This window comes from Acomys minous (assembly GCF_964271855.1).
Source record: "Acomys minous genome assembly, chromosome: 11".
NCBI lineage: Eukaryota > Metazoa > Chordata > Mammalia > Rodentia > Muridae > Acomys > Acomys minous.
The window spans coordinates 72,514,458-72,526,714 of NC_140492.1; the positions used below are offsets into that span (position 1 = coordinate 72,514,458).

The window sequence follows — 12,257 nt, forward strand, 5'->3', positions numbered from 1 at the left end:
GAGAAGCACCACAGTGTGACACATACTCTCCCCATCTGGTCCTGAGGCGGTAGACGAAAGGTTGGGGCAATGGAGCATCCCTATGCTGGCCATGGGTGACAGGAACACAGAAGGTAGGAAGCCTTCACACCGCGGGCCACTCAATCCCATCAACTTACTGAAGATGCAGAGCATCTTCGTGTATAAATGTGGCTCTGGGCCCGAATCTGGCTTTATGGTGCCCCTCAGGCCCCTTCAACCCCTCTCCAGGGAGGGAGCTGGGGAAAGCACACGTCATAGAAAACAGGGCCCAGAGATGGTGCAAGACGAGGTAATGTGTCCTCTCCATGGTGCCAGTCTGGTCTCACACCTCAAGTTCTCTCTCTCTCTCTCTCTCTCTCTCTCTCTCTCTCTCTCTCTCTCTCTCTCTCTCTCTCTCTCTCTCTCTCTCTCTCTCTCTCTCTCTTACAATCCAGGAAAAGAAGCCGTGCAACCACACCCTGCCATGTGCTTTGCATCTTGCCCAGGTGTGTGCGTGCCCAGTGTGAGGCTCCCAGTAGCACCCAAATGACTGCAGGAGAGCTCTGCCCAAACAACTAGTACCAGAAACAGGGCTCCCAGGCCTGCCCCTCCCAAGTGCATCTTGGCGGTGAAGGGGGTGCTTTTTAATCCCCTGAGCTCATGTATCTGCTGCATGAAGTACAGTCCTGGGACAGGCTTGTATAGAATGATCACAGTGATAGAAGGTCAGAGGCCCAGGAACCAAACGGGTTCCAGCGACAGCCAAGGGAGAGCAGAGTCCAGGCCTGGTGAGCAGATGACAGGAAGGGGAGGGGGCGTTCCGGACGAGGCCGTGGGAATAGCCCTGCTGCTCTGCATGCAGTCCGGAGAACCAGAGGCCTGGGGGGGACCACAGCGGGACGCTTCAGTCCCCGCCCCCACCGGCCTCTCCGGGTCGCGCGTGGGCGCGGCGGGCGCCGATTGGCTGGCGGGCGCGCGGGCGGGGCGGGTGGCGGCGGCGCTGAGGGGCGGGTCACCCCGCAGCCGGCCTCGGCCTCCACCGCTGGTCGCCGCGCCCCGCCCGCGCGCCCGCCGCCACACGTCCCCCGCCGGCGGCCACCATGAGCACAGGACTGCGGTACAAGAGCAAGCTGGCGACCCCAGGTGAGCCCGGCGCCTGTCCGCGTGCCCGCGCGCGCCTTTGTCCCCGCCGCCCGCCCGCCCGCCTCTCACCGTCTGTCTCCGTCTCTCCTTTGCCCGCCGGCCCGGACCCTCCCGGACCCGACCCGACCCGGACCACGACCCGGACCACGCAGAGGACAAACAGGTACCGGCGCCGCGCCGCTCGGCCAGTAGTGAGACCCGACCGGCTGTCACCCATTGTGGCACCGATGCTGGTGGCGCCCAGGCGTGACCCCGCCCCCGCCGGCCGTCACCCAGCCCTGTGGCGTTAATCGATTGTCTGTAGGGGCAGCGCCGCCGCTCTTGGGGCTACGGAGGGGAAGAGTGGGCACCCTGTCTGGCTCCCTGACCTGCACAGCAGGGGCCTAGGCACCTCCCAGAAAGGAAGGCTGGGTTGGCTCGCTCCTCTAGTGCAGAGCCAGCATCCCCTTCTTAACCTGACCGGAAGGCCACGTGCTGGGGTCCTGGGTGAGGCTGTAGTTATGACAGGCCAGGAACCAGGAACGGGCGCGGCCGCGGTGGGATGGGGGCGATGTCCACTAGTCTCCTAAGCAACACCATGGGGAGCCTCTGTTTACCCCACTTCATGCCCAGGCACCTTTGTGCTTCTGTCCCCACACATACATCCATGCTCTCTAGCCTTCGGCGGAGCCTCTTCCAAGACCTGGAACTTCCAAGGCTCCCTATCTGAGTCATCCAAGTGCCCAGTACTGGTCCCCTAAACCTTGGGTGCAGCCAGGATTTTGGCCTTTCAAAGGGCTAGCGTGATCCTTCTTACCCCAGTGAGAGTGCCAGACCATTGGGAAGCTGGCCTGGGTAACCTGTGACAACCCAAAGGTGCTGAGGGTTGTGAAACCAGAGCGGTGTGTGTTGAAGTGGTTGACCCAAGGGGCTGCCCTCTGTGGCTTGAGCTAGGGGCCCTGTTTCAAGGAAGAAGAAAAAAGGGGGGAGGGGCCCAATTCTGACACCAGAAGGGCCTTGGCAAGCCTCCTTGGGGATGGAGACTCACCCCTAGCATTGATGCCCAGTGGACCCCAGAGTGCTAGACCAGAGTGCAGCAGGCAGCGCTACTAGCAGATGGGGGTGAGCTGGAGAGGCACAGTCTCTTAGCAGGGACTTGCCCCGCCCAAGACTGATGAGGCTCCTTGGGAGGGGCTCCCCCAGGAGCCTTCCTAGGGAACTGCCTCCTCACTCTCAGCTCAGCAGGCCAGACAAAGCCTGATGGGGACTTATGCTGCCTGGCTACTGTGTATGGGAGAGGGAAGGCGCCTGAGGCTAGGGAGACAGGGACCTGGCTTGGGTACCTGCTGCTGTCCCCGTCGCTGCTGGGGTGGAGCCCCCTCTCCTTCCTGCTGAAGTCTGAGCTCTTCAGGCCTGCATCATCTGCCACCCATCCATCCATCCGATGAGGTCAGTTAGGAGGCAGCCTCACGCTATCCGCTATCCGCTAGCCCCAGGCCCAAAGGAAGAGAGCACTGGGTCAAGGCAGATGGAGGGAGGCCCAGAAGAGTGCCAGAGTTCTGGTGTTTGGGCCAGGGTTCAGTGGCCCTGTGGGAAGCAGCACCCACTACCTCAGTGACCGCTATGGTTGTACAGAGATGGGGCTTAACCAGGCCTCTTTCTGACTCTGAATGGGGGAGGGGTGCAGCAGCCGTCAGTGCGGAAGGAGGTTGTCTGTCTGCCCTTTGCACCTCTCTGTTGGTTGTACCTGCTGCTTCAGAGCCTACTCAGAAGTCTAGGGATGGGAAGAACGCCTCATGGCTCTCATTCTCATAAAGAGGTGGGCACAGCTGTGCCGTGTGTGGCTTCATATCCCTGAGGAATATTTGCTAAGCCTCCGGGTCTAGAAAAAGGAGGAAGCAGGGCCCCTCCCTTAGGGCTTCTCCAGGGAATACACAGGCTGCGATGGCCTTAATGGGTGATACTCAGACAGCCTGTGGATGAGAAGTGTAAGACCCTTGCTGTTTGACCCAGACTTCCCCAGTGGACAAGTTGAGAGGCAGTCTAAGACCAACTAGCTCTGCTCAGCACCATCAGGGTATGGCCCAGGCCATGGCTGGCTGTGCAGTCCAACAGAGATGCCCTAAGCTGAATATACCTGCCTGTCTGGGATGATGCTGAACTAAGCTGGATCTGCAGTGGTTGGAACACCGAAGGTGTGTGGGTCTCAGCCTAGAGGCAGCTTGCAAGTCAGACAAGAACCAGTAGCCGGAACTGGGATGCTGCTCCTCAGCCCTGGGATAAATGGCTCTCCCGGTGCAGCTGTGGGGCCATGCTCCTTCCCTGGTGCCAGTCACCGTCAGGCCCCATAGCAAGACCCAGGGTGGAGGTCCCTCCGAGAAGCCTCCTGGGGGAGGGTGGTCTCCTGGTGTTTCTTACACTCCCTACAGTGATGAGTCTAATTTCTTGCCCCCTGGGGCTGGTGCTCTGATTCTGGTGGGTTTGGAAGGGAGGAGTAAGGAAAAGTTTGGTAGCTTACAGAGCATGGCTTCCCAATTCATCAGAACCCTGTGGTTCCTGGGACATCTGGTACCTAAACTGATGGCATGTTGTGGGTGGAAGTTTTGCCTAGCTGCGGGCTGGCCTGAGCTTCCAAGCTTGGAAGGAAGTGGGCCATCTGAACTCCTGCCACCCTCGCACCCTTTTGTTTGTTTGTGTTTCGAGACAGGGTTTCTCTGTGTAGCCCTGGCTGTCCTGGAACTCACTAACTAGACCAGGCTGCCCTCAAACTCACAAAGACTGACCTGCCTCTGCCTCCCAAGGGCTGGGATTTAAAGGAATGTACCTCTCAACACGGTCCCCTCGCCCATGGCAGGGTTTAGAAGAGAGGTGCACTCTGACCTCAGAGCATGTGAAGATGCCACGCGGAAGGTGGGGGGTGCCCCCAATCACTGGCACGTGCACACGCAGCTGGGAGAGGTGGGGGAGGAAGAGTGAGCCCCCAAGGAGGGGGGAAGGGGTGTGTCTGTGGGTATTTTGTTCTCCATGGCACAGCTTAGGGGGTGGGTTTGGGCGAGGAGAGCAAGGTGTTGGCTGGGGCCGGCTTTCCTCACGGTTGCGCGTCCGGAGCATTCCGCAGCGCCCTCTGGTGGGCGGCAGCCGCACGGCGTCCCGGAGGCAGATCCGCGACCGCAGACGCCTCGCCGCCCGCCTGCGGACGGTAGGGACGAGGCCTCGGGTGCCACGGCTGCGCTCCGGGTCCACGCGGCGCCCCCGCCCGCGCGCCTCTGCTGGGCCTTGCCCATCGCAGTCGTTTTCTCGAGGCTCCGCCCGCGGCCCAATTTCCAGGCGACCGTTTCCCGGCGACGGCGGGCGGGGCGGTCCCCGCCGCCACTGCCGGGGGGCCCGCGAAGCCCCGCCTCGGTGCTCCAGTGCGCGAGCCGCTGCTGAGCTTCGACGCGGCCACAGCTCGCGGCCCCAGCGCAAAGGCCAGGGAATGGCTCGCACGACTTCTGAGGTCAGCGGCCTACCAGGTGGGCGACGCTTCCTCTCCGGGCCTCAGTTCTCGGATCTTAAAAACCCGAGCCAAAAGAGGGCTTAAGAGCAAATTTGCCCAGCACGGGTCGCTGGAGATCGCTGGCCCCGACTGGCTTGGCCCCGGTATAGGGTCGGAACGAGGCGGGTCGCTGCGATGGACTCACTGGCAGCACCCCAGGACCGCCTGGTGGAGCAGCTGCTGTCGCCGCGCACCCAGGCCCAAAGGCGGCTCAAGGTGTGTGTCTGGTGTGTGCAGACAGGGTGGAATGTGGGTCATGTGTGCATGCTTGCTTGGCCAGGACCCTCCGGCCACCAGAGAAGGTGGCAAGGCCTCCCAGGGCAGATGTCCACTAGGTGATGGGTGCAGGCAGCGCAGACCCTTTGGCGGGGGAGGCTCAGTACAGCAGTCTATAAATAGCCCCTGCTGGGATGCTGCTTCAGGAACCACCACCCCCAAGCTTGGATCTGGGCCAGACGAGCCACCCACCCCTGGATACCCTGGGGATGATTCTGTGCTGAGGTCTGTCTGCCTCCACCTATGGAGGACCTTGAATGTGTCTGAGGGGGTCCCTGCCACTGATTCCCACCACCCACCTAGGGGTGGGGGATGGAGAGGATCCCCCCCCCGCGGGGCTGACATCCCTCCTTCCCCATCCCAGTCTTGGGTCTCTGCTGAGGATGGACGGGGAGTGGGGGGTGTCTTTTCCGGCCACCGCCTCACCTACTTTCCTCCTTCCAGCCTGTGCCATACAGCCCTCACTCCATTTTTGTGAATGACATGCCACTTCCCAGGGGCCGTGCTATGTGCTCCCCTGAGCCACATAAGAGATAGGGTCTTGGGCTGTCACTGAAGATCGAGGATGGGCCCCTAACCTGCTCCACCCACCCCTCCCCTCAGGACATCGACAAGCAGTACGTTGGCTTCGCCACATTGCCAAACCAGGTGCACCGCAAGTCAGTGAAGAAAGGTTTTGACTTCACCCTCATGGTAGCAGGTTAGTGGCCAAACTTGTGGGTGGAGCCGACGACGAGAAGACAAGGCCAGGGGGCAGACCCTCTCAGCCCAAATCTAACCCAGCTCTTTCACTGTTCCTTTGGCCAGGTGAGTCCGGCCTGGGGAAATCTACCCTTGTCCATAGCCTCTTTCTGACTGACCTGTACAAGGACCGGAAGTTGCTGAGCGCCGAGGGTGAGTGCCCCCTTCATACAGTGCTCACCAATCCGCCGCCCCTGCCCTGAGAAACCTCAGAGGGCACCCTTACACTCTGCTCGAGGCAAGCGTCCCTATTTAGGGGCGAGGAGGAGGGACCCAGAATATATATAGTCAGACCGGGAGAGCAGGCCCTCCGAGGCGCCAGGGTGGGTGAGGAGAAGACGGCCTCGCCGACCCTGCCCCCCTTCCTCCCGCAGAACGCATCAGCCAGACGGTAGAGATCTTGAAACACACTGTTGACATCGAGGAGAAGGGAGTCAAGCTGAAGCTCACTATTGTGGACACGCCCGGCTTTGGGGATGCTGTGAACAACTCTGAGTGGTGAGGACCAGGTTCCCCTACCCCACCCCCGCCCCAACCACCACCGCCAGCAAGCAGGCAGCTCTTAGAGCTGCCTCCATTTCCCCCTCTTCCTTCTGCTTCTAGTTGGAAACCCATCACCGACTATGTGGACCAGCAGTTTGAGCAGTATTTCCGTGATGAGAGCGGCCTCAACCGCAAGAACATCCAGGACAACCGGGTGCACTGCTGCCTGTACTTCATCTCCCCCTTTGGACACGGGTGTGTAGCCATCTCGGTGCCCGCCCCCCACCCCCACCCCCGCCCCCCCCACTCCGGGTAGACGGTCCTGTCAATTCGTTGCGTCGGTGCCCCTCAGCAGGGCCTACCCTACCTACCCTGTCTCCGCAGACTGAGGCCGGTGGATGTTGGCTTCATGAAAGCACTGCACGAGAAAGTGAACATCGTCCCACTCATCGCCAAGGCGGACTGCCTGGTTCCCAGCGAGATCCGGAAGCTGAAGGACAGGGTGAGTCTCCTATCATCCTGCCATCATCGATGAGGGGGAGGGCCCTGGCCAAAAACTCCAGGGGAGCTGGCCAGTGCCAAGTCAAGCTCTTGCCCCCCACCCCTCCACGGCCGCCGCAGATAAGAGAGGAGATTGACAAGTTTGGGATCCATGTATACCAGTTTCCAGAATGCGACTCCGATGAAGACGAAGACTTCAAGCAACAGGACCGGGAACTGAAGGTTAGCTTGCAGCCAGGGGGGGTGAGGGCGTGGGGGTGGGGGTGGAGGTGGGGTGCGGGGCATTAAAGGCCCGCACAAGGCCTGGGGGAGGCCTGGGCACGGCACCCGGGTCCAACTTGATGAGGACAGGAATCATTTGTGCACAGAAAAGAGGGACTTTATACCCCCTCCTCCCCCCATCACAGGGGCTACAAGATCACTTGCATCCTTGTGTAGTCTGTGGCAGACCATTCGAACCTCCCTTGTGTGCTCACTAGAGCACTTACTAGTACCATTCTGACCAGCCCAGTGGCCCAGAGATGTGTCAAGTTCCCTAGGTCCCAAGATCCTGAGCTCTGGAAAATGGTGGCTTTGAATACCCCAGAGGCTAGAGAGGTGGTGACAGAGAACTAAGCCGGGAACTAGAGGCTACTGTTCCAGAAGCAGATGGGCAGGGCTGTCCACTAGAAGCTCAAGTAAGCAAGGGCTTGGCTCTGACTTGAAACGTGGAGGAAGCTCCTAGAAGCACCCGGAGCCGGTGAAGAGCACGGCCTCTCAGAAACCCCAAGGATTTGAGCTATGCAGGCTTTGTGGCTTTAGTGGGTAGCACCAAGAAGAGGGGCCGTTCCAGATGGGGTGGGGGGCAATGGCCCTGTTGGAATGGCCACGCCCCCTCAGCCTCTGAGCCTGTGCTCTTACTGGCTGGGCTGGGCTGGATCCTTGCTCCCCTTCCCCCAGGAAAGTGCTCCCTTCGCTGTCATCGGCAGCAACACTGTGGTGGAAGCCAAGGGGCAGCGGGTCCGGGGTCGGCTGTACCCGTGGGGGATCGTAGAAGGTGAGATGAGGCAGGGGGCCCTGGGTGCGGGGTGGGAGGTTCCCCTAGTCTGAGGCCTGCCCACACTGACGGCTCCTGCCCCACAGTGGAGAATCAGGCGCACTGCGATTTTGTGAAGCTTCGCAACATGCTCATCCGCACTCACATGCACGACCTCAAGGACGTGACGTGCGACGTGCACTACGAGAATTACCGCGCCCACTGCATCCAGCAGATGACCAGGTGGGCCACCCCCAACCGGTGTTTACCTTCCCCCCTCACCCGCCCTTCCCCTCCCTCCCCCCCCCCCGTCATGGCACCACCGAAGGCCGCCCCGCCCAACACACACCTGAACTTTGTCCCAGTCCCTAAATCACCCCAGGGGTCTTGACGTTTGCAGGAGCGGGGCCTGACATCTCCCGTCCCCCTAATCTGAACCTCCCAACAGCGCAGCCCTCTCTTTCCACAGCAAACTCACACAGGACAGCCGCATGGAAAGCCCCATCCCTATACTCCCACTACCCACGCCGGATGCGGAGACCGAGAAGCTCATCAGGATGAAGGATGAAGAGGTGGGTGTCTGCCGAGAGTGGGGCCCAATGATGCGCGCGCGCGCGCGGAAAGGGGAGGGAGGAGAAGCGGAGGGCGGGGCTAGGCCTCTCCCGCCCTTTCCTCGCTCTAACTTGGGTCGGTTTCCACTCACCAGCTAAGGCGCATGCAGGAGATGTTGCAGAAGATGAAACAACAGATGCAAGACCAGTGACACCCTGCCCCAGCCCTACACCAACAAGGATAGAGGGCCGCCGGTTTCCGGGCTGGCCCCTCCTACCCCTGGATCCCAGACTGTCCTGGATTCCACCCTGGGTTCATCTGGATTTCAGACGGCCTGGACCTAACCCTAATCCAAAGTGGCTTTGACCAAACTGTTCAGACCTGGAGCCACAGAGCCACAGCCCCCAGATGACCCTAATTTATTCTCAGCATCCACCCTTCCCGGTCCTTTGTATCTGCTTCCAGAGTGGTCTGAACCACAGCCCCTCCCCAAGCCCCTGCTCCCTCCCCACCCGGCCCCTCTCCGCCGGTCTTAAGGGAACAAGTTGTGCATAACCTCCTAGGTCACCCTTCCTAAAAGATCGTTGCCCACAGCGGGCCAATAAACCAGGGTAGAGGAGGGACGTGGATACAGGATCTCGGGCCTGTCACCCAAGTTAGTGCTGCAAAGTGGAGTTGGGAGGGGCCCCTGCGTGTTCCGGTGGGCTACGAAGCAGATGCTAATGTCCTACTGCGTGCGCGGAAGTGGGCCGGATCCTCCCTAACTCCCTAACCACGCTCGATTCCGGACCACAGCCGGCAGGGTTTGAAGGCTGAGGCCTTTAGGGAGACCCCAGACCTAGAGAGGTTTCTGGGAAGAAGGCGGGGCCGCAATGCGCTAGGCCGCTCTCACCCCTTCCTGGGTAGACTCGAAGGACTGCTCCAGGGACGGCTGGACCGGGGTGTCTGTCCCCTATGCATAGACGACTTTCATCCACTCATAGGTCAAGGTCTCCTTCCCAGCAGCTCTGTTGCACTGGGATTCCAGCCCTTGGCCTCCTCCATCTCTCCACCTGCATGATCCTTCCCCGACACACCCCATTCTCCGTTTTGTTCAGTTGTGAATGCCGCGTCCTGTCCCGGTGACAGGAGAACAAAGTTGGTGAACGTCGCTAACTTGGTGTCTGAGTGTTCCATGAACCCCTGGGAACGGGGCGAGGAGGGGGGGGACGGAAGCCCGGGCCGCCTGCGGGCCCTAGCGATAGCACCCTTATCTGCCGCCCGCAACAGCCTTGCGCGCCGGCCTGGAGTTATTTCTGGCCAGGCGGCAGTCCTGTGGTCTGTTGCTGCAGGCTTTTGGGGCCACGCCACTCCAGAACGAAGTGGGCCGCCATCCTTTCGCCATGGGCTCCCGTGAGTTCTGGGGTCGGGTCTGCATCTTTCTGGACAGAGCCACATCAGGAGGTGTTTTGAGTAGCAAAAGGCAAAGGCGTGGATCAGACTTGGAAGGAAAGCCCCAGGCAGAGTGCAGGGTGACCGGGGTGGAGGGACCTGCTGGCCCCAGGAGCTAGTGGGAGCAGTGCCGGCGCTCCCACTGATGCTTCGGGCTCATCCTAGCGCTTCTCTTCCAGGGCCGCGCGGGGCGCTGAGCCTGCTGCTTCTGCTGCTAGCGCCGCCCAGCCATCCAGTCTCTGGCTGCCCCGCGCCCTGCAGCTGCGCAGGGACGGTCGTGGACTGTGGGCGCCGCGGGCTGACCTGGGCCTCGCTGCCGGCCGCCTTCCCTCCCGACACTACCAAACTGGTGCTGACCGGCAACAACCTCACCGCGCTGCCGCCCGGGCTTCTGGATGCGCTGCCTGCGCTGCGCGAGGCGCTTCTGGGAGCCAATCCCTGGCACTGCGACTGCCGCTTACTGCCGCTGCGCGCCTGGCTGGCCGGCCGCCCCGAGCGCGAGCCCTACCGCGACCTGCGTTGTGTCGCGCCCCCCGCGCTGCGCGGTCGCTTGCTGCCCTACGTAGCCGAGGACGAGCTGCGGGCCGCCTGCGCGCCCGGCCTGCTCTGCTGGGGAGCTCTGGTGGCACAGCTGGCACTGCTGGCCCTCGGGCTGCTACACGCGCTACTGCTGGCGCTCTTACTGAGTCGCCTGCGGAGGCTGCGTGCGCGCGCGCGCGCACGCGTCTTCCGTGAGTTATCGCTCACAGGCCCGCTGGTGGCAGAGTCGGCCGGAGGTGGTACATCCTAAGAAAGGACAGTCGCTGGGCAACAACGACCTGCAAATTTTACAGGTCCCTGCTGGTGGACCTTCACCTTAACCAGGATCGGCGGCTTCTACCCTTGTCCAGTCTCCCAGACCCAAGCTCTGCTGGCCTGAATCCAAGCGGGGGCAGACTGCCTTGAGTCTTCAAAGCCTTGGGAGAAGGCGCAGCCTGCTCGACACTGAGCAATCTCCCCTTTGCCAGACTCCCCCACAGAATAAACCTCTCTCCTCCTCCTCCTCTGGCGGTTTCTGTAACCACCTGACCTTGCCAAATCCCAGAAAAAATCTGGGGGATGTTGTTCAAAAGGACAAGATCATTTTTTTTTTCACGCACTGCCAAACTGGCCTAGGGCAAACAGGAGTCAGTGAACACAATTCCCTGTGTTCGAGGGCCTTCTCCGTGAGAAGGCTGTGAACAGAGAGGCCTCTCTGGCACTTAGGAAGCTTGAAACAGCCTGGCCGGGCAGCCAGCCTCATGCTCAGAGGAGTGGCTCTTGGGAAACACCCAGGGCCGTGAGAACCTTTCAAGGACAGCTCAGGAGTTGGGGCGTGACCCTGCTGAGTGGCCAGCTATCAGAGCACCCAGGGACAGATGGAGGTTGGGGTGATTCGAAGACTCTGTGGTCTGTGGTCCACAGTGGGACGCCATGTGTCATTTCAGTGAGGAGCTGGGCTGTGGAAGGGTAGGCAAGGCCAGGCGACAGAGGATGATGTAAGGCGCTGCAGGTATGAGTTTAGCCAGAGTCTCTGAAATATAGCCTGGGGTGAGCCGGCTTTGGTCTTCTCTCTTAGTGTCCCCCAGATGTTCCCATCTCCTCTCTTGCTAGCCCACAGCAGCAACATTCTCAGCCCATCCTTACAGGAAGGACCCCTCCCTGACAGCACCGCCACCATGCATTACCCCAGTCTCTGCCTCTTTGGCTGCCCAGCTGCAGCACACCTGCCTAGGCCTTTCCTGCCCTGGCTCCCTTCGCAGCCCTGTCTGCCATCCCAGCAAGTGCCTTCTCTCACTGCTCAGGACAGGGAGCTTTTTCCCCAGTTTTCCTGTTGTCTGCCTCTCACTCTGGAGCTGAGAAACTAGGCACTCTGCTTCTTCCCTGAGTGCTCAAGTGGGCAGAATGGCACCTTCCCCACTTTTAGAACCAGCCTGTGGGTCCCAGGCTTGGAGGTCTCCTTCCTGCATTTGATGCAAGTCCCACCTGATCGCTTCTATAAATAATGGAGGCTTCTGTTCCTGAAGAGCCTGAAGAAGAGCCTCGGGTCTGGGCACAGGAAAGCACTCGGCCTCCCCTGACCACCGCTGACCAGGTCGGGGAGGCTGTAGCTGACATGGCCTTTGTCCTGGCTTTTGTGGGACAAGACAGATGACCCTCCAGTAGGCTGATGCTATCTGGAGGCCGCCAGTCAGACGTGAGGTGTAAGCCACCGCCTCCTTTGTGGGCAGGTGCAAGGCATCCGGCCCATTGTGGGCTGCAGCGACCTGTGGGCTTGTCCATCCTGTGGGCTTGTCCATCCGGCCTTATCAGTGCATCAGGATAGTGGTCCTCTTTGTTCAACCTCCCCAGGGGTGGCCTGTCACCCCAAGAACCCCTGTACGAGGCACAAGATAACACCTTAAAGTCAGTTGAACACAGTGTGGGGGAGGGGCGGCGTTCCCTCTGCTTTTCAGAGAGGCACACCAGGTCTTCAAGAAGCACCCGAAAGAGGAGAGTGGGGACCCCCTGGGAAACTTGTCTCCCATCCCTCTCTGTGCTGAGACAAGCTTCCTGGGGTCCCCACTCTCCTCCTCATTGAGG

The 12,257-nt window shown here is 60.8% G+C and overlaps 2 protein-coding genes across 4 annotated transcripts; both read left to right on the forward strand.

Moving 5' to 3' along the window:
- Positions 1 to 1,006: 1,006 nt before the first annotated feature.
- On the forward strand, positions 1,007 to 9,375 carry SEPTIN5 (septin 5). Of its 3 annotated transcripts, XM_084802653.1 has the most exons (12): positions 1,007 to 1,143; positions 1,296 to 1,306; positions 5,537 to 5,633; positions 5,741 to 5,827; positions 6,049 to 6,172; positions 6,278 to 6,412; positions 6,542 to 6,659; positions 6,779 to 6,880; positions 7,598 to 7,694; positions 7,781 to 7,916; positions 8,143 to 8,245; positions 8,380 to 9,375. In XM_084802653.1, the coding sequence occupies exons 1-12, from the start codon at positions 1,101 to 1,103 to the stop codon at positions 8,434 to 8,436; spliced, it is 1,110 nt and encodes a 369-aa protein (XP_084658779.1). In that variant the 5' UTR covers positions 1,007 to 1,100; the 3' UTR covers positions 8,437 to 9,375. The 3 variants fall into 3 exon arrangements, with proteins under 3 accessions (XP_084658779.1, XP_084658780.1, XP_084658778.1); XM_084802654.1 differs by lacking the exons at positions 1,007 to 1,143; positions 1,296 to 1,306 and adding an exon at positions 2,382 to 2,571; XM_084802652.1 differs by lacking the exons at positions 1,007 to 1,143; positions 1,296 to 1,306 and adding an exon at positions 4,246 to 4,873.
- Positions 9,376 to 9,513: 138 nt separating this feature from the next.
- Positions 9,514 to 10,698, forward strand: GP1BB (glycoprotein Ib platelet subunit beta). The gene has a single exon (XM_084802655.1). It carries the CDS (start codon positions 9,802 to 9,804, stop codon positions 10,444 to 10,446), a length of 645 nt encoding a protein of 214 aa, XP_084658781.1. The 5' UTR covers positions 9,514 to 9,801; the 3' UTR covers positions 10,447 to 10,698.
- The last annotated feature ends 1,559 nt before the right edge of the window (positions 10,699 to 12,257 follow it).

What these genes read in the sequence shown, in the direction of transcription:
- SEPTIN5 (XM_084802652.1), top strand. Translation starts at nt 4,793, where the DNA reads ATGGACTCACTGGCAGCACCCCAGGACCGCCTGGTGGAGCAGCTGCTG. An exon ending in ATCTCCCCCTTTGGACACGG is followed by an intron (nt 6,413 to 6,541) that starts GTGTGTAGCCAT and finishes CTGTCTCCGCAG; the next exon opens with ACTGAGGCCGGTGGATGTTG. An exon ending in CCCGTGGGGGATCGTAGAAG is followed by an intron (nt 7,695 to 7,780) that starts GTGAGATGAGGC and finishes CCTGCCCCACAG; the next exon opens with TGGAGAATCAGGCGCACTGC.
- GP1BB (XM_084802655.1), top strand. Translation starts at nt 9,802, where the DNA reads ATGCTTCGGGCTCATCCTAGCGCTTCTCTTCCAGGGCCGCGCGGGGCG.